This window comes from Pimephales promelas, chromosome 24 (assembly GCF_988280905.1).
Source record: "Pimephales promelas chromosome 24, fPimPro1.hap1.1, whole genome shotgun sequence".
In the NCBI taxonomy this organism is placed as follows: Eukaryota; Metazoa; Chordata; class Actinopteri; order Cypriniformes; family Leuciscidae; genus Pimephales; species Pimephales promelas.
The window spans coordinates 7,746,294-7,766,791 of NC_142792.1; the positions used below are offsets into that span (position 1 = coordinate 7,746,294).

The following is a 20,498-nucleotide window of genomic DNA, read 5'->3' on the forward strand; positions in this document are numbered from 1 at the left end:
AATAACAGACATTACAAATACTTAAAGTGGGAAAATGAGCACGAGAGATACCCAAATCAAAGAAATCAATAAAACAAAACGAATTATCTAAAGGTTAAGTTTAACTAAAATAACTACCAAACACAAAATGTAGAAAATAATAATCTTCGGCGTCAAGACACTCTAACTAAAACTATACTAACTACATAACAAAAACTTACAAAGTGGGCACTGTCCTAAACTATTGTGTCTATAACATAATCAACAATATCCTAAGTGCAAAGTGTATGTCGCGCGACCTACTAACCTGCTCTCTTCCCAGCTTTACACACTCCGTGTAAAATGATCAGGTTGACATTATAATCTCAAAACACTAAGCAACAATAAACAGCAACTGAAATGTTAGACACACACAGAAACTCATTGAAAGCAAATCAAACAAGGGAACAAACAAAAGTGAGCAAACAGCTGTTCAACATTTGGGTGAGCCCGGTCTTTAACTGCAGTGGTGAGATGTAATTGGAGGAGGCGAACGTCACCGTAATGATGAAGATTGACAGCAGATTGATCCAACGGACACCTGAAACACACACTACAATAACAACAACACACCCACATCCATATTGCAACACTTAAATACGTACGAGTACGTAACAGTCATATTGTTTTTATTGCAAGTTTTTTGCTTGGAGGCCAATAGTTTGCAATTTTAAAGAAATTAGATTCTTACAGAGAGCATTTTAACACATGAAACAACTTGAAATATTGACTACAAACTACACAAACAATCAAGAATATAATTTTATTGGTCAATGATAAATTATTGGAGGAATATGCTTCGGCCATGTAGACAAGCGTGGTGAACAGCAAACAAGTCTTGTACAAAAAGGTATAAAACTGGTGAAATAATACAAAAAAATATATATACTTTTGTTTTTAATCATTGAATTCAGCATGTACTGTATGGAATCATGCATTTAGAACTGAATCTAATTTATGCAATATAATAATGTTATCCGAAAGGCACTTAATAAAGGACAAACCCCCGATTTGTTCTTAAATTTTTGTTTTGACAAATTAAAAAACAAGTTTTGATATAACAAGGCAAATGAGCAGTGTAAACTCACTGATCAACACCAGGTCCCACCTACAGAGTGATCCATCTTAGAGTGATTGCATTAATAAGATTAGTGTAAAACTAATGACTGAGCATGAACTTTGATGAACAGCTTGTTGTTGCTGCTTATGTAAAAATGTATAACACAGACACTATTACAAATCATCAATATTTGTTGATTAAAAGGTGCATAATTAAGCAAAAATGCAAGTGTAACGTTGCATTCCATTCCAATCTCATCCTTCATCTGATTATATTGCAAAATGTAAAAAAAAAGTTTGCTGTAATCCAGGCATAAAACACACACAACTTCTCCATGACTTAATGGCAGATAAATATTTATGCATGCAGAATTTTCTCACAAAAAAAAACAAAACAGTGAGTACATTTTGATATAACTGAAAACGTACAGGCATTTTCTTTGCATCATATACAGATCAGTTACGCAGGTAAAATGTGTGAAAGCCATGGCTATCATTTTAACTGAAGCTGCACTTGCTTAATGCAAAACCGCTTGCTTTCAAGTGTCACAGGTGAAGAAGGCCCATCTAGAAGGTGAAGCGCCTGTCAATGGAATGGCCCACCTTCTCCAGGCTGGGGTTGGAGGCGAACTGAATCATGGGAGGAGGTCCACACATGAGGATGAGTGTGTCATCACCGGGTGGAGGAAGGTGGTTCTTCACCATATCCTCACTGATGAAGCCTTGGCTGTATTCCCAGCCTACCACATGAAATTGAATATTTCAACGCGTCACCCTCTAGTCAAATATTAATGTCACCTAAACTAAAATTGTTCTTTCTATCTGTAAAAACAAGATGTTCTTACCGTCTGGTGCCCTGTCGACGGTGTACCACAGCTTGAAGCGTGTCGGGTGATTGGCCATGACCTCTTCTAACTCAGTGCGTAGGAGAATGTCTTTTTCTGTCTGTTTGAAGACATGAAGAGAAGTGAGTGGGAATAATTCTTAGTTTTAAATACTTTCCATGACAAACAAATTGAACCGAGTTGTATTTTTGTCCACAGGAATTACACTCACTTTTAACATGAATATAGTTTGGGTTTAGAATAGAATATAGTTTGGGTTTAGAATTACTACATCTTTTTAACATATATAAATGTAATATAAACCAAAACTATATATAGACAAGACAGAATGAAAAAAAAAAAACTTGGCTCACCTGGTTTGCAAAAAGTAAATAGCACACAGTCTCATCCTTTGGATCTTTCATGATTGCTTGGATTATCTGGAGCATAGGTGTAATGCCTAAAGAAAATAAAACAAAGAGGTAATAGTTTTATTGCGCTCCAAAAACTGATATAATAATGAAATAGATGATAATGTGATTACCTGTACCACCAGCGATCATGCCAACATGTTTTGCGGTTTTCACCACAGGGTCGGATTTCTTATCAGGCCTGATTGCAAATGACCCTGCAAAAATATTGATAGTGTAACTTCATTACAAAATTTTTATTTCAGTTGCTTTCATAGCTTTTCTCTGACTCACAGTGGATTTCAAGAGTACAAACCTTTGCCCTTGTAAACCAGAAGTCCACTTGGTCCTCTGAAATCAATCGTGTCACCAATACGAAGGCTCTCCAAATATTGGGACATCTTCCCACCCTCTGGAAATTTTGGATGGACATTTTTGAAGTATATCTAAAATAAAGAATAAATTGAGAAAAAAAAACTATTTTAGCATTTGTAACCAGTTTAACAATCTACATTTGTGTTATTGTTATACGCATACCTTCACCACCAGATCCACAAAGCCCTTGTCATCATCACTAGACACCGGGGTGTAAGGCCTCACCGTAATGTTGCCATCAATCCTGGCAGACAGGTAGATGTGTTGCCCTAAAATACAATGATTCAACATATTCAAGTTAGCCAATGAATGAACAATGGTCAAATGCAAAAAGACAGCAATCTACTGCACTCACCAATAGGAAGTCCAAGAATATGATCTGGTGATTTTAAAGCAAAGCGAAATTTTCTTGTGTCATGGCTAACAATCTTAATACAAGGCAGAAAGAAAGAGTTAAAGAAGAGTTATGCACAAGTTAAACCATCACATTTTAAAATATCCTCACTTCTTTGTCCACAAGGCGCAATGGATACTTCAAATTGGGGTCTTCAAGGGTAATGGCAGGTCTGCTCTTGCCAAAGAGTCTCCGGAGCAAATCAAACACGAACCGAAGGCTGCCAGAGATCAGCTAGAGAAAGGAAAATAAAACGGCAATTTTTAACATACCAAATAGGTTCATTTACAAAATTACAATGTGTGCGTGTCCTGCACAAAGGCTAAAAACAAACTGGGTGTGTGATGCACAGAGAATGCCAACAAACTGGATACAATTAACGTTAGCATTATTTAAATTCTTGAAACATCGGTAACATTGAGAGTATGAGAGTATGCGTGGTGCAATAAAAAAAACCCGTAGGCGATGGAATAAATACGCATTTATTTAAAATATAGATAACTGTTACTCACGTTGATGATGAAGGACATTTTCTCCTGCAGTGTTTACAGAGATTCTATCAAGTAACGACGACGGATAATTATAACACTAACAGGGAAAGAATAACTTTACTAGAAAGTTAGTTAGCTGCTTGCTGCTGCTTCTGTCAAAAACGACAATCTCTTCCTGGAATGGGAGGAGATAACTGCTAGTGACGTCGTTACGTAAGCTTCGAAACCTTTGCGAATCGTTTGTTTCGTTTGTTTACTGTTACGCCATAACTGACTCGAAATGGGTTTTTTTTTTTTTTTTTACATATCAATGGTTCAGCTCACACATGAACCCGTGTCTAACCCATAGACTGCAAAAAAATAACGATAGTAGATATAGAATATACGACTATGGTGTCAACGCAGTTTACGCGTATATGCTATGCATCCTTTGACCACCAGGCGGCGAAAATGTCCAAATAATCTTTGATCTTAAACCGAATAAAGAAATTATTATAATGCAGAAAAATTTAGGCCATTTGTCTAGTGATAAATGCAATGGCTAAATTGTTCCCGATAAAATTTATGCTACAGGTAAAATAAAATTTTCGATCAGTTAAATATATATCAGATGAATAGTATTGAATAGTGCAATCAGATGTTTGCTTAAAGTTGCTTAATTTTGAGGTTGGATTCTGCTGTTAAAATCCAAATTGTTACTAATTCCGCCATTTGCTCACAAGTAATTTTAGTGCAAAAATAAATTTAATGTAAAATATACACTGTGTAATATAGAACGTAAATTAGAATACAGCATTTGTTTAATAAAATGAGTAATTTAACCCAAAGAAACACGGAAATGTTAGGCTATTATTGTTAGCACTTGTATCAAATTCTTAAGTAGGTGGTGGCGTGTAGGCTAATTTAGAAAGTTTAAGTTATTGCACATTGCCCCCATATTTTCATTAGCCTGCATTATATTTTACTTGTTGGTATTGAAATATTTTATATTCTACCAATGATACAACTATGCTAGATGTTAAGTTTTGTGATATAGAGGTTTTAACAGTGATTAAAATATGTATTTTTAGGTGTGGGAATGGGTTTACTGTTACAGTACAAATACAGTTTTTTTTTTTACAATCACGTTGCTACTATTTTCAGAACCTTGATGTAATTTTTCAAAACTCTAGACACAAAACTCAAAACGGTTATTACTTGTAACACAGGCTGTCTAATGTTCAAAACATTTCGTTGTGCACTGCTTTCACATCTTTAATGAAATCTTGCACTTGCACAATCATTGGTTCAAAAAACAAATTTACTGTGAAATACCATTGAAACATAACTATAGATCAACCACACACAAGCAATCGGTAGTTTCAATGTCACTGTTCATACAATCATTCTATTGTAGGACAAAATAGGTGATACAGGTTTCATTATGGTACAGTAAATATCTCCGTAAAAGTACTGCAGTAGTGGAGAGAATGCACACATATTGAACAAAGTGTGTGATCTTGATGCAAAACACTAGTACAATCACAACAGTTTATATTATCACAGTAATAATTTAATAGTAACAGTGTAATAAATTAATTTAACAGTTTAATATTATGCTAAATCCATTGATATAATAGTCAAATTGGTTCATGCTCCACGCTAATTGGTGACATTGAATCTCGTTATCTTGAAACTTTCATGATTTCCCGTAAATATGGATGATTGTGTGTCTATACTGCAACAGTAACTTATCATTTTGAGCAGTTGTATCAATTGATAGTTCTATCATTGAAAGGAAATGAATAGACACTCATTTGAAATGTAATGTGTGAATTGCCTTTTGAAATAGTAGTACTGTGATGTTAAGTTGTGTCATATTGAGCAGGTCATTTACTGTATGTTAAATGAACAAATGATCTAAATTAATAAATGGTTAAAGTTTTGAAAAATGTGCATTTGCATCATTGGTTGTGAGTTTTGTGTCTAGAGTTGTGAAAAATGACATCAAGGTTCAGAAAATTGAAAAAAAAGTTTCAATTTGGGCATTTAACAGGCAAGATCACCATTTTAGTCTTCCAAAAAGGATTTGCAACTTGACCAAACCTCTTTACATGTGGCAAAATTGCATCCACACTCTCAATGAAGTGACAAACAAGCTCTGTTGAACTCATGTAAGGTGGCAATCAATCAAGACTCGACAGTTTATCACAGAAATTTATTGATGACCCAACACAGTGGTCAATCGTGGTAATTTCTATTGACTGTACACAAATGCATGTCATTGAACAACTGTACTGTAGCACAAGTGTAACATTCTTGTTTTTTCGATTGTTAAACTCAACCACGTCCCTTATATTTACACCAAGTTCTATAGATATTTCTCTATATATCTTTTGTACAATGTACAATGTTTCAATCAGGTGAAATAATAAGAGCAAACAAATTCTGTTAGACTCTGATCCAGCCAAAGCATGCAGGTTTTTGTCTAAAGTGTGCCTTAGTGGAGACCGAAGAGTTAAAGCATGTTTAACAGCCTTGAAGCAGGAAAAAAAAAAAAAAAAAAGCTGAAGCCAAGAAGCACAGAGCAAGTATCTTTTTATGTGGGGAGGTTTACAGCTTTTACGAACACTTCATGACATTGGCCTCTGCTTTACATTTGGCTACATGGAGAAGCATCCATGCTAAGCACAAGTAGTAGGAGAGCACTGACCTTGCATGGACATATTTGTGTCAAGTATTGCTTTTACAAATCATTTTTCTTTAAACCGTGAACACAAATGGTGGGGTTTGCCGAGGACATTGCAATTAAGCAGGTCCGATCATCAAAATGACATGAACATGATTTATCCTTGTCTGTTTTTGTGTTAGCTTTTGTCAAAGCATTGACGTTTTGCAAAGATACAGTTACATTATGACTTATTATCACAAAATAGCAGACAGGGATTGCACAATTATAAATGTACTTTGTAAGAAAATAAAGTAACTATACTAAGTTTCTTTAAAATAAAATCTTCACAGTTTTAAATTATTTGCATCGTGATATTGTCCGCTACATATCAGTATGTATTTCAATTGTTCATTTTAAATTTAGTCATAATCCAACCTTTCATTTTACATGAGGATGTTCATAACCAAGTTATTCAATTACAAACACGAAATATAAATCATACAACGAAACAGGACTCTTTGACAGCACTACCAGCACGTCATGCGTACTTATTCATATAGTCACTTCTCATGTGTGCTGATAAATGGTGAAATTTTGATGTAACTTCTAGATAGTCTTTGGATGAAATGTCGTAAATAGAAATCTGTTACTTTGGGTTCAGCCAGGTCAAAAAAATCTTCTGCTGGTAACACTATACATCAGGTACAGTTCCTAACTTACCAACATCCTGAAGGGTTACAGACTAACACGGGTAAAACCAGAACATGCACACTAAAAACAGCTTGTTTTGAGCTGGCTTCACATTTTTCACATTGAACAAAAGCAGTGCAGCAGGTGAGGACTGGGGATTTGTACATTGGGCCACGAAGTTAGCGACCAGTGCAATGGCATCTTTCATAACACGATTTAGACAGACTCGCAAGCAACGAAGACCTCAAAGGACCATAGTAAATAATTCCGTAATTTAGTAAAGAATTCTGCATCCACTAAAGGAAAATGAGCTCCATGTGTGTGTATTTTTACAAAAGTTCCAGACCCATGCAGATTATTCAACACAGATCGTTGGTTACACGACCTCAAGGCAAAGATGAACTGCTCAGTTTTAAGTGTGCCAAGCACAGTGGTAGATTGGAGGGTCATTAAAACGTGTGGGCTGAAATGAAAAGCTCAGATCTGGACACGATGGTGAGAAGGATAAACTAAAAGAAACAACTCAAATAAGTTTAGTCTACTTGGATAATTTATGTTGGATCAAAAGACTGAAGGTAGCAAATCCCTATTCCTTAAAACCGCGAAGCTTTAAACACAAGTGCTAGGATTTAAACAGCCGGCATATTGTTCTGTGTCACAAATACCAAAAGTTGTAGTTGGATGTGAGTATTAGTAAGTATATAAAACACCTCCGTTTTACAAACTCTACACCTAGCAGATGTTTTTGTCCTAACTTGAAAACAAATGCTTAGGAACTTGATGGCGATATCACCTACCGAACCTAACATGCATTGTTGGCTTAGCGTTTAGTGACACTTGGAGAGAATGTTACACAAATTCAGGGTTCAGAGGGCAGGCTAACACTATTACATCAATCGGAGAGTACAGTAATATAACTGTGTGTGTTACTAAAACTGTCCACAGCGGGTAGCCTGGTGACAGTTCCACCTAAAAATGAAACTGGCCCAATCCACATGCATCGCCGAGGCAGTGATGACATCAGAAGCCATGGTTTCCCTGGGCACTAACATTGGTTGGGGCGTGATTAGCTTGTCACAACGTTGCTAGAATGTTTCCACGACGTAACGTAGCCCTTGGAATGGTATGAGCTCCGCAGGCTGACGTTTCTGCAACGTTGTGGAGATGTTAGCCTGTGGACTAAAACCCATCTCTTGGCCTTCCCTACAGCTCATCCCGTCGGGCAGGTGCTTGTCATGTCGGCGGTGATGTTTGAAATGTCTCCAAGTGGTTGGCACACAATAATGGAGCTCTTGATGAAACCGCTGTAAGGAACAGTTGGCATGAGCATGGAGAACGTGTCACACGATGGAGCCCTTGGAGGTTGAGAGATGGATGGAGCGGATGCGCAGGGCCAGGGTTCTCTCGAGGTCATGGAGGACGTCGTAGGACGGGCCTGGACCGGGGCTCTCGGCAGGAACCTCATACAGTAGCTGCTTAAAGTTCTCCAGCTCGATCAGGAGCACCATGTTCTTCAGGAAGTAGCCCTCGATGAAGGCTGCCAGCTCCGAGGCCCCCAGGAACTGAGGATGAGTGGGACGTAATGACATTGTGAGACACTATTCATAATTCGGAGTTAATGTTTAGTAATTTTTCCCTAATGCTGCGTTCACACCGTACGTGAATAGCACGTCAGGCACGGATGATTTCAATGTTAAGTCAATTCAAAGACACGTTACGCGCATAAAAAATTCCTGTGGCTGGTAGACGCAAATTCGCCTCATTCGCAAATGGCGCGAATTGAGCGTCTGCCGCGTTAAGCCCGAATGATTTAGTTAGTGCTATTTGTGCATTCACACGTTTGACGAGAAATCGCGAATTCGCGCCTGCCGCCCGAGAAAAATCGGAACTTTGGCGTCAAGTTCGCGTCGTGTTAACCAATCAGGAGCCTGCTGCTTGCTCACGTGGTGAATGCTTCAATAAATTATTTTGTAATATGACTAACACGTTACTGTTCTGCTCTCTAGAGCAAATACAGAGCATACAGATGACTCTCTCGATGAATGCTGGGTCGACACAAAAAATGGCCGCCAACGGATTTCGATTCTGACGCGCGTAAATTTCGCTTCAAACTTTTTTTTTACTTTATAAACTTTCTTTTTTTACGCGCATCAGTTTCGCTCTTGACGCACGAATTAACACAAAGTGGTCAAGCGTAACATAATGTACACCAATTCTTGTCTAAATATTCACACAGATACTTAATCTGTATCAGTGGCGTAGCCACGAGGGGGCCTGGGTGGGCCTAGGCCCCCTCATTTACATGTCCGGTCCCCTCAGATTTTCTGATTGCTTAAAAAAAAAAAAAAAGTTGTTTTATTAGGATTGATAGATTGACCAATCAAAATGCTGCACGGGAAAATGCAGCTTATTTTCAAACTTGATTTGTTTATATAACGTGTTGCGCGTAACGTACGCTGTCATCTTCATCTTTGCGTGAGAGTTAATATGCCGTGACAATGGCAGGCACTCAAACTCAAAGTACAATATTACACTTTTTTAAAAAAGCACGGAAAGATCAACTTGATATACAGTGTATATAAATAATGTTGCCCCCTCATTTAAAGACAGGACCCCCCAAAAATAAAATTCTGGCTACGCCCCTGATCTGTATATTTCTAAAGACTCAAAACAAGCAGAGCAAATTAAGCTGCTGACATTTATACAGACAGACAAGCAATTACTAAAACAGGTCGCATTCTCGTTGGCATGCTGCATTTGTCTAATCAATGTTATTAACCTCATAAATATGCAAATGAAATGTTAATCCAAGGTTTTACAAACATACAATGTACAATCTCCGATCCTAACAACACATTAAATACCTAATCAATGTATGAATAAAAGTGCATTAGATTGACATCTAAATGAATGTTTCAGAGCACCTTAGCATGTTTGTATATGTCCACGCAGGTGTCGGTCGTGATGTTCTTGGAGCAGATGATTTCACAGTGTCTTTGGAGAGCCTCAAGTTGGAAGAATTTGGCTGAAGACAGGAGCTTTGAAGCAGAGGGATTGTTAATGAGCCAAACTCATCAAGCTTTCAGGTTTATAACGATCAAGAGCAATCGCTTAATTAAGTTTAAAATACATAAACATTCATCAAAATTTCTGCTGCAGTTCTACGTGCAAGAGAGCCTCCATCTGGTAAAGATAAATGAGAGATTACATATAGATTTTTTTTTTTCTCAAAGTGTTTTCCGATAAGAAATCTCCCATACGCCATCAGACCGCAATTCACTCATTCATCACATTCAACATCATCTCAAGTCATTAATCATTAAGTCATCATTAGTGTGTGGGCGCCATGGTGATGAAAAAAGGGTTACGGGTTAGCACGAATTAGGAGCATAAAGGAGGAAAGGGAAGAGAATATTTAATACCTCCATAATTTCAGTGTTCCTGATGTGCAGTGACTCAGTACCGCCACAGTAGAGGTACTGCATTACCAGCTGAAACACACGAAAAAGTTCTCAAACTTCTAAGAAACATTTTAAGACAGACGCTTAGCACTAGTCACAAATGTACAGACGTATTTTGTCACTAAGCCGAACTGTGTTGACAGAGAAGGGAATTAGGGTAGCGCAGTTTGACTGTAATACCACATGAGTTTGAGTGGGATTTATGAACCAGAAGATTCCAACCTGAAAAATGTTGTACTTGACATGACTGATCTCGATGCACGTGTTCTCAGCTGCTGGTCTGTTAGAGAGCAGAGACTTAAACCTGCAAGTCAGAAAGAGGTAAAGAGAAACATTAACGTCCTTTAAGTGCTGTATTATTACAAAATCATTTTTTTATAAAGCTCAGTAAAAACATTTACATTTTATATTGTGTGGCTGTAAGATATTCGGAATTGCAAAGCAGGATATGATGTAATGTCATGAATATGAATTGGTTCATGAATCCTAGAAAATCCAGTCACTTTGCATGAATTAATATTCTTGCAAACCTCACAGATTTGGAAAGGTTTTATTATTAAAATGTTATCTTGAGATGAAATTGAAATGTCAACAATTAGAAACCATACCGTTTTTGAATTAAAATTCACATGCGCATTTTGTACATTTAATTTTTAGTTTTTTTAATTCATGGATGTTATAGGAGGGACAGAGATCTCTTAGACTTCATTTAAAATATCTTTTTGTGTTTCGAAGCTGAACAAAAGTTATTTGGAGTTTATACAGTATAAACATGCATAGACAAAATGTGTTTAAGTTTACTCTTCTGACATTTTTATTCTTATCATGAGCACAAATGACCGTTTGAAATAACATCCGGTGCTAAAACTACAGTGAATTATAGACCATATTAGGAAAGCGCTTTTAAGCACGTTTGCTAAAGGTAAAAAAGTTCTGCCGCTCCTGTTGCTGTATAATAAATTCTACAACATCAAGACATACCTTGCTGAGGCAGTAAAAAGCAGCACTTTATGGGCATAAAATGGCTTTCCTTCCACCAGAAATGTCACGTCAGACATCTCTTTATTGTTGAGAAAGTGTGGATCTGTGGGATGCAACAAATCAAATGATGAAGTCCCTAAGTTGGAGACGCAATATTACACAACACTGTTTACACAAGCGTTTTCATTATTTAGAAGTAGTGGCTTGTCTTGAGTTTGACAGGCTGTCATCAACACATTAAATGAAAGAGCATGACAGATGTCAGTTTTATAATTATATACCTGGCAATAGCTTAACCAAAGCCTAGATGGCACTAGTGTTCCTCTAAAACTTTGAGAGTCAAATGAAATTGAACTAAAAGTGTACATAGGCTACTTTTTTGTCTCCTGACTGAAACTGATGTTTGACTAATGCAGCTTAACACATGGATTTAACAAGCTTCACCAATTAACTTGAATCCTTGTGCAGCACATGTTGATTTGGCCTTTTCTAATGATCTGAATTGACACATAATGTGCATAATACAACAGTTAGTTTTGGTTGTCTAATATTTTTTTTATTAGCGGAGCAAAAACAGACAAAATTATTGTGCCTCTACTTCAAATTCCTGTTTATAGAACTGTTGTTTCTCAGCAATTTTGCTGATGTGCTGAAAAGCAGCACAGGCCAAACACTCTAGCTTGTTTGATTCAGTGAAATTATTGATATTGTTGGTAATGTAGAGGCAGAACAGAAATGAAGTCCCTTTGAAAGACACAAACCATGCAAACCGTTCTTGTTTGTCAGTCATATAAAGCAGGTCTATGGTCACCACCTCAAAGAGCATGCACAGAGAAGTCCAAATTAAACATGATTTAATGACTCGTAAATGTAAGTACACATTGATGGCCTAAGACACGAAACGAGCGGTTTGTGTGATAAAACGAACAGTATTTATATCGTTTTTACCTCTTGTTACCACAGCCACAAAGCACCCGCGCCCTCAGATCAATTGGATGTTGCTGTGGTTACAAGAGGTAAAAACGATATAAATACTGTTTATATAAATCATGTTTAATTTGGACTTCTCTGTGCATGCTCTTTGAGGTGGTGACCATAGACCTGCTTTATATGACTGATGGACACGAACGGTTTGACCTAAAAATATCAAAATTGAAACTACTGTGGAAACAAAGACACCTACATCTTGGATGCCCTTGAAGTAAGCTAAAACACACCAAAAATTAATTTCAAAGTGATCTATCCCTTTAACAAGATGGTGCCACTGACATACTCACCCAAACGTGACGTTTGCTTCTTTTTGATCTCTGTGAGTTTGGGGATTGGGAAAGGCCCGTAGCATTGGGTAAAGATTACTGACAGCTGCTGGCTGATTACCTCATTCTGTAGATCACACAAACACACATGTTGTAGTTCGACCCTAAATTCTGTTTTCTAAAAGTAAAACACATCCAAGCCTACGGTAACAGCAACACGGCACTTGTGATGAGCTCTGTAATGAGAGGATTTATCTTGTTAATTACAGAGAAAGCTGAACTGGCGTGGCTGACATTGATTGCCTGTTTGCTAAGAGACAGGGACTGACACGCAGTGATAAGAATAATGCAGAGACTTACGAGGGACATTAAATTCTAAATAGTGTTGCAAATAATTTAAAGTGTTAAATGACAACAAAACTGCGCTGTAATATTATAGAGTCTAAAACAAGCAGCTAAACTATTAAAACAGTTTTTATTAAAGGGATAGTTTGCCCAAAAAAAGAAAATTCTGTTATAGTTTACTCACCCTTAAGTTGTTCTAAACATTAAGTTTCTTTGTTCTGTTGAACACATTTTGAAAAATGTGAGTAACCAAACTGGTCCCCACTGACTTTCATAATATGAAAAAGAAATTACTATGGAAGTCAATGGGGACCAAAAACAGTTCGGTTACCAACATTCTTCAAAATATCTTATTTTGTGTTCAACAGAACAAAGAAAACTTATAAAAACTTGAGGGTGAGTAAATGATGACAGAATTTTCTTTTTTGGGGTGTACTATTCCTTTAATCGAAATAAAATAAAATTCAATTAGATGGAAAAACCTGAACAAAATATAGAAATGTTGCCTTCAGAATTAACAGAAAAAGCCCAATAAAATATACTCAAAGAAAAACTAATACAATTTCAAAAGCACATACAAAATGCCTAAAAATGAAAAAAAATAAAATAAAAGCTATCAATAAATACTACAATACTATATAAATAATTTTAAAATAACACTAATTACAACAGGAGGAGTGTAGTAGCTCTGAATTAATGCACTTCACAACTCTACACTAATGTCTCCTGTTATGATCAGGAAGTATCTGTAAATAAAGGGCTGATACTGGCTCAGGCTGTAATAAAGCATTGAGACCTTGCTGGCTCGAAGGATCTGGAACATGAGTGGCAGTCCGTGCGTGATAAGTTCCTCTGTGTACTCGTCTTCTTTAATGCAGCTGAAGTCCTTCAGCAGGCCTTGGATCAGCGGTCGCCGCTGCTGCACAAAGCACGTCCGCAGGGACTCCAGCCACGTGTGCAGGGTCCATGGCACGCCTGCATATGGAATCCATATCAATTATATTCAGAATAATATTCCCTTCAGAATGGATCTGTCGCGTCCATCGATCTGTCAATCCTCAGTAAGGAGAACTAATGCAATGCATATTATAAAAATTGGGGGAAGGTAAGACTTTTTCATGTTTTTGAAAGAACACAGTATAAGGAATGGATAAACAGTAAAATTTAGCAATTTCAAATATCAGTTTTTTAATTCTATTATAAAATGTAATTTATTCATGTGGTGGCAAGGCTGAATGTTCAGCATCAGTACTGCAGTATTCAGTGTCTTATAATCCTTCAGAAATCAATCCAATATGCTGATTTGGTGCTCAAGACATATTTCTTATTATTATTATTATTATAAATGTTGAAAACAGCTGTGCTGCCTAATATTTTTGTGGGAACTGTCATACATGTTTTATAGGCTCTTCGATGAATAGAAAGTTCAAAAGATCAGCATTTATTTGAAATACAAATCTGTTGTAACATTATAAATGTCTTTACTGTCACTTTAATGCATCCTTCTTGAATAAAAGTATACAACTATTTCATAACAAAAACCTTACTGACCCCAAACTTTTGAACGATAGTGTAAATAGCATCTTTTAGTAGATAAATATGGTGCATAGTGATAATGACAATACACACAAAAGATATTCATGCATATCTAGTTAACTAGCAACTAAAGGGCCTCAAACATCTTTCAAAGAGTGTCTTTCAAAGATTTGATGCCACTAACCTGGTAAACTTTGGGAAGCGATTAGTTCAGCCTCAAAATTAGCATTATAGTAGCTGGATTGATAAAAAGTAAATTGACTTTTTACCTTCACAAGTAAGATTGGAAATGGCTGTTTTTGTGTGCAATGCGCACCAGATGCCATCTGAGGCTGAGACTTATCGCTGCGTGACAGAAGTGAGCCAGGCGGCAGATGTCTGTGGTAATCGTGCAGTGTTTTTACTAACCCAGGCTGCGGATGTCTATGGTAATGTCCACGTGGCCGTGCTCGGCACTGTGGTACATGGCCTCGCGGAGGGCTCTTAGTTTGGCCTTGCCTGTCCGGAGGGTGCCTTCGTTCTGTGGTGCTCTCCTCTCTACGACCTCTGAACCCTCAGCTAGGATCTCCTCCAGAGACAGCACGTCCCCCTTGTCCTTTTCCACCTGGGACAGAAGCTTCCGGAACACGTTCCTGCAGGAGCAAGTGCATGTAACAAACACGCTCAGGTATGTGTACTCAAAGGAATAGCTCACTCACAAAACAATTACTCACCCTCATGTTTTCAATTTTTTTTTTTTTTTTTTTACAAAGGCTATTGTATGACTTCAGAAGACTGTGGACTACTCTTAGACTATGATAATTGGACTACTTTTAGCCTATAATATTTTTTTACTTTGTCTTTTTGGAGCTTGACAGTGATTATGAACTTTATGTATATTGTATGAACTCAAAAAATATTGTAATACATAAAAAGAGCACCATGAAGAATCCTTAAAATGCTCTTTTGTGTCACACACACAACTTATACACTAACCTTTAAAAGTTTTACTTTTATTCAGTTATTTTGAATTTCTATTCATCAAATAATCCTGAAAGTGAGTGTTTTCAACATTGATAATAAGAATGTTCAGCACCAAATCATTGATTAAATCAATGATTTCAAAAGAGTTGAGTAATGGATTCTGAAAATTCAGCTTTGCCATCACACGAATAACTTATATTTTAAAAGATATTAATTACAATAGAAAACAGTTATGAATACAATAATATTATTTTCAAAATCAATTAAACGTCTTACTGACTCATTAGCACAAGTTTGGAACATCATGACTTAAATAATAACAGTATACTTTTTGTGTAAAGTAAAGATTGACTTTTTTCAAAAACAAAAACACTGTCACAATTGACTGTTGTATACAAAGCCATTAGCCATTGAGGATTACTTGCGTGCAATCAGTGGATTGATGAGTACAAAGTGTTTGAATAAAAAAAAAACCATCTATGAAATACTGTGAGTGCTTCTTTATGACTTCCATTTATCAATGCACTCCAATGTGTTTTTCTTCTCTGCTTTGCCGCATTTTCTTGTCTTTGTAAACTCATTTACTTTCATGAAAGTACCAGCGCTCTACAACTGATCTAATATGCATAAACAACCAATCACTGCGACATGCACAACTGCAAACATCCCTAGGACTTGAAGCCAAAGACATCCAGTTCTGGCTCAGATACAGATGTGTCCCGTTTGAAGGACTTTATAACGGATTGCCTAAATACCGCAGAGGTGGGTGAGTTGGCTGTTGAACATGCTGGATTCTCATTCAGACGTATGCTATATGAATTTCAATAAGCTTCTATTATGCAGCGCTGGCCATAGGTGAGACTGAATGAATGAATGAGCATGCAGTCATCCATACCGTTCACTGTGTGAATGATGGGGTTGGAGTTATGGTAGTAAATTACACACAATTTTGCAGTCAAATACACCAGCTCAGCTTTTATAAGTGCCAATAATAACGCATCAGGGGTTCAGTTCTGATAGATTAAGTTTCTGCAGTCCGAATGATGTATAAGGACACAGAAATAATGATATGTGTAACAGATGTGTCAATGAACCATAATGAAAGCTCAATTCCCCGTTGTGCTGGTGGTGAATGTGCTGTCACTTTACACACTTCACATTCCGTTGAGTCATAGTGAATTACCTGTGTCCATGTGCTGCTGCCAGGCTGTATGAGTTCATTTCACCCAGCGGACCAGAGGAAATGCCATTACGGTAAGTGGTGCCAATCAAAGGGTCTGCTCCCCTTTCCAAAAGCAGACTGACCAGCTCAAAGTTGCCTGTTAAAAGAAGACCATTTTATTACATTAATTTGGCTGATGCTTTTATCCAAAGCAACACATTTAGAGTTTACCTACTATTAAGGTCAGCAGAGACACATTGCTGTTTACAACTAGTGGCATATCTCTCAAATGTGTTTCTTGTGGCCGTATTACAAGGTGGACGGTCTCTTATGAAAACATTCATTAAACACTATGCAAATATGCTACTTGTTGATTAAGTGCAAAAATATGAAATAAATAAATAAAGAGTGAAAAAATCTCAGTTATTTTAGTTAATCATATATTGATAGAGTAAAAAATGTGTTAAAAAATAAAAGTAAAAAGAATTCTGTTATTTTGGTCAATCATATGTTGATAAAGTAAAAAAAAAGTGTGAAAAAATCTCATTAATAATGAATTCAATAATTCATTAATTAAATAAATTGTGAGAGTGTGAAAAAAAATCAATTACTGTATTTTAGTCCCCTCTTTTTATCATACAACATTGAGTTAGACCAGTTTTGCGTTACTTATTTTCTTTGTTTAGTTTAATAAGGGGATAGGTTAAGTTGCGGATTTTGTTTATTTATCCTGATTGGCTCCTCCATCTACAATTTCCCTTATTCATATTAAGCGACAGCATAAATTTAAAATAGAAAGTCCTTTGTCTCTTATCTGGCATGGTTTGACCTTGAACAGGTCATAAAAACGGTACACATTTTACCAGAATTGCGAGGACTTGCTTTACCAGTTGAGCTAAAGCAAAAGTATTTATGAATCAGATTGTCTGGCAGGTCGTCCCCAGCCCCAGATTGATTTACTAATGTAAATTAGCAGACTGTCCTGTTCACATCCACATGGACTAATGAGGAGGAAGCTTTTCTAAATTAGAAGGAAACCCTGAACACTAACACTGGGGGTAATTGACCCAGCATACAGCAAATGGGCCGTAATCAGTGAGGCCTGATAAGGATCCGATGAGGCTCAAACAATCCCATCCGCAGCCATTTCTGAGGCGTCACAAGGGAACACAGGCATACGGTTAAACCTGTTTCTAGACAATCGGTTTGGCTTGTGTTCCTTCATTCCCCTCTTCTGCATGAGATGATACAATTTTTGTGCACCCCCATCCTTTTTTATCCCACAGAGAAGGTGCCCATTACCAGCTGACTCAGACCTGAATTACCCAAGTCTTCAAGAGTGTGTTCGCTAAGTGGGGCAGACAGGTAATTTTCAGCATTATGCTGGAAAACACTTGGCTAATGTAAATGAATATCACTCAGGTCAATTCATATTCATAGGACTGCCACAGCCGGGATTATGAAATCTCATTTGGCACTGGTTTCCATGCATCATTCCACCGTGTGGACTTGTCACATTCACACTGTGGATGTTAAGAAAAAAAAAAGCTGCTGTTCCTAAGGCTCATTAGCAAGTTTGCAAAGAGCTCCTGAGAGCGACACAGCCCCATCAGTCTCTGAATAATACTGTTATGGTTCTGGAACCGGTCTGGGCCACAAAAGTATAATGTCTTCAGTTTGTCAGTTAACAGTCAGCAGAGACCATTTGGTTGAAATTAGAGGCACAAAAAGGAACAAAATGTAACCATTTAAAAATGGGTTCTGGATGTAGAGCAAAAAATGTATTTATGCCGTCAAAGATTTCACTCACATGGAGGGTCCATAATGTAAATGCCACTAATCAGTACTCTCAAAAATACCTCATCTACCCCTAAATGGTGCACATTACTACCATAAATACTTATAATAACTTAAATAACTTATAATACTCCGTCAAAAAGTCAATGGATCAGCTAAATCCAATGTTGTTTTGGACCCCATTGACTTTCATTGTTTGGACAAAGTTGAAACATTCTTTAAAATATCTACCTGTGCCACAGAAGAAAGTCAGTCATACAGCTTTGGAATGACATAAGAGTAAGTAAATGATGACAAAATGAGAGTAAATTATCTCTTAAGGTACTAATATTCTTCCTTTAGAGGTAGATAAATGTCAAACCATAAATATCAAACCAGGTGGCATTTATTTTAGAGATAGAAAAATAATAAACTAAAATTTAGCAAAATAAAAAAAAAATGTAAAAGAATAAAATGCAGATATATTGTTGGACTGTGTGAACTTGAGGGAGACTATTTCATACATGCAATAAATATAACCTTGACATCAGTAATTGTCTTTGGCCAGTAATTGCTTCATGTTTGCAGATGCAACTTGGTTTTATATTTTGCAATTTAATAATACATAAATTCATACTGTGAAAGTTTCTGTATGGCTTCTGTATGTACCTGCTGCAGATGCAAGTTGAAGTGGCGTCTCAGTGTAATTCTCTGTGGCTTCTTGAACCGCTCCCTCCGCGTTAGCTCTGGCATCCAGTAGAAGCTGCTCAATAAGGTGAGAAGAACCGTCATTATAAAACAGATTTGAGAGGATTTAACTTTAATTTCACCAAGATACCGGTAAATAAAAGACCTGTAATTGCATTAAATTAGCCTGCTCTTTTCATCACATAGGCCATCTGTAATTAGTAAACATCTTTAATGGTAATCTGGTCATAATTTCATTCCCTCTTGATGCTTTAGGTAGACGATTTTTGGTCTGTTTGTCAAAGAAAATGGGAAATAATTTATACTGAATGAAATAAAAAGGATTTTACTGATAAGATCTCCTACTGTGGATGTGTGCTTCTGGGAAACTGATAAATATCCCAGGAAATATCACCTTGCCTTTCCATTTTCCTGGAAGAGCTAAATAAGTGGGCCTTCTGACATTGGATTCAATACTTATAGAGTATTTACAGTGAAACTAAGACTTTTTTACACTTTTGGGGGGAAAAGTAGCGTGCACAGTCAATAAACTGGCCTCCATTTTCTTTTTTGGCACGTATAGCCTATTCCTGATACAAGTCTACATCCTCACCCAAGTTCCTTAGAACTGGGGCAGCACCATCCAGCCCAGCAACATCCAGCAGCAACATCAATCATTTTCATTTACATTTATCTGACGTTTTTATCCAAAGTGACTTACAATTGCTGTATATGTCAGAGGTCGCACGCCTCTGGAGCAACTAGGGGTTAAGTGTCTTGCTCAGGGACACATTGGTGTCTCACAGTGGATTGGAACCCGGGTCTCTCACACCAAAGGCATGCGTCTTATCCACTGCGCCATCACCACCCACAGAAACAAAGAAACTGATGCTGAACTGCATGAAAAGTTTGAGCTCAGTTTTCTTTGTGCCATTATTATTATGATGGCGGCATCATAATAATAATCAAGGAAAGTACAAAGGTGGAAGGCATCAAATCATTCACAGCGCCACTACCTGCACGACAGGGACGTGTCCGTGTAACACGGCGAAAGTGAGTGGAGTCCCCTGCCTGGTGTCAGGATAAACTGAGGGGTGCTTGTGTAGTGAGCTGGGCACCTGGGAATCATATAGGTGAAGTTCAGGGAGAGAAAAATTAGCCATTATATACCAGAACACTGAGCTCCAATTGCGGAATCGCAGGAGTACGAGAAAGAAAAAAGGGCAAGGAAAGAGTGAATGAGTAAGCGGAAAGTTGGAAAGTTCTTCCGCCGTCTGGTTGTTTTTTTTAATTCAAGCGAACAGAGAAAGAAAGAGCAAGTGCTTGTTTTGTTCTCCAAACCCCTTCTTCCATCCATCCCACAATCTAGGGTTTACTTGCGTTTGCTCCCTATACGCCATCATCGATTTACTCGAAATCC

General features: G+C 37.2%; 2 protein-coding genes across 3 annotated transcripts in view; both read right to left on the minus strand.

Annotated features, from left to right (window-relative positions):
• Positions 1–1,421: 1,421 nt before the first annotated feature.
• cyb5r3 (cytochrome b5 reductase 3) lies at positions 1,422–4,009 on the minus strand. Its single transcript, XM_039694284.2, has 9 exons — positions 3,593–4,009; positions 3,192–3,314; positions 3,042–3,114; positions 2,849–2,955; positions 2,628–2,757; positions 2,446–2,529; positions 2,276–2,361; positions 1,923–2,022; positions 1,422–1,817 (listed from the first exon to the last, which is right to left on the minus strand). Exons 1-9 carry the CDS (start codon positions 3,608–3,610, stop codon positions 1,645–1,647), a joined length of 894 nt encoding a protein of 297 aa, XP_039550218.2. The 5' UTR covers positions 3,611–4,009; the 3' UTR covers positions 1,422–1,644.
• Positions 4,010–5,754: 1,745 nt separating this feature from the next.
• The window catches only part of abtb3a (ankyrin repeat and BTB domain containing 3a), a 112,326-nt gene continuing 97,582 nt past the window's right edge, over positions 5,755–20,498 (minus strand). Inside the window, exons 7-17 of one of the 2 annotated variants that reach the window (XM_089126732.1) lie at positions 20,095–20,196; positions 19,061–19,154; positions 16,637–16,772; positions 14,899–15,122; positions 13,751–13,929; positions 12,631–12,736; positions 11,354–11,456; positions 10,595–10,676; positions 10,334–10,402; positions 9,836–9,949; positions 5,755–8,473 (exon numbers count right to left, since the gene is read on the minus strand). In XM_089126732.1, the coding sequence (XP_088982858.1) occupies positions 8,252–8,473; positions 9,836–9,949; positions 10,334–10,402; positions 10,595–10,676; positions 11,354–11,456; positions 12,631–12,736; positions 13,751–13,929; positions 14,899–15,122; positions 16,637–16,772; positions 19,061–19,154; positions 20,095–20,196 (1,431 nt within the window). In that variant the 3' untranslated portion in view covers positions 5,755–8,251. The remainder of the gene's footprint in view (positions 8,474–9,835; positions 9,950–10,333; positions 10,403–10,594; positions 10,677–11,353; positions 11,457–12,630; positions 12,737–13,750; positions 13,930–14,898; positions 15,123–16,636; positions 16,773–19,060; positions 19,155–20,094; positions 20,197–20,498) is intronic. The other variant, XM_089126733.1, reaches the window with a different exon arrangement.

Excerpts from the sequence above, each read along its gene's own strand:
- cyb5r3 (XM_039694284.2), bottom strand. Across the intron at positions 3,115-3,191 it reads TGCGCCTTGTGGACAAAGAA|ATTGTTAGCCATGACACAAG; the intron begins GTGAGGATATTT and ends CCTTGTATTAAG. Across the intron at positions 1,818-1,922 it reads CGTCGACAGGGCACCAGACG|GCTGGGAATACAGCCAAGGC; the intron begins GTAAGAACATCT and ends TTCATGTGGTAG.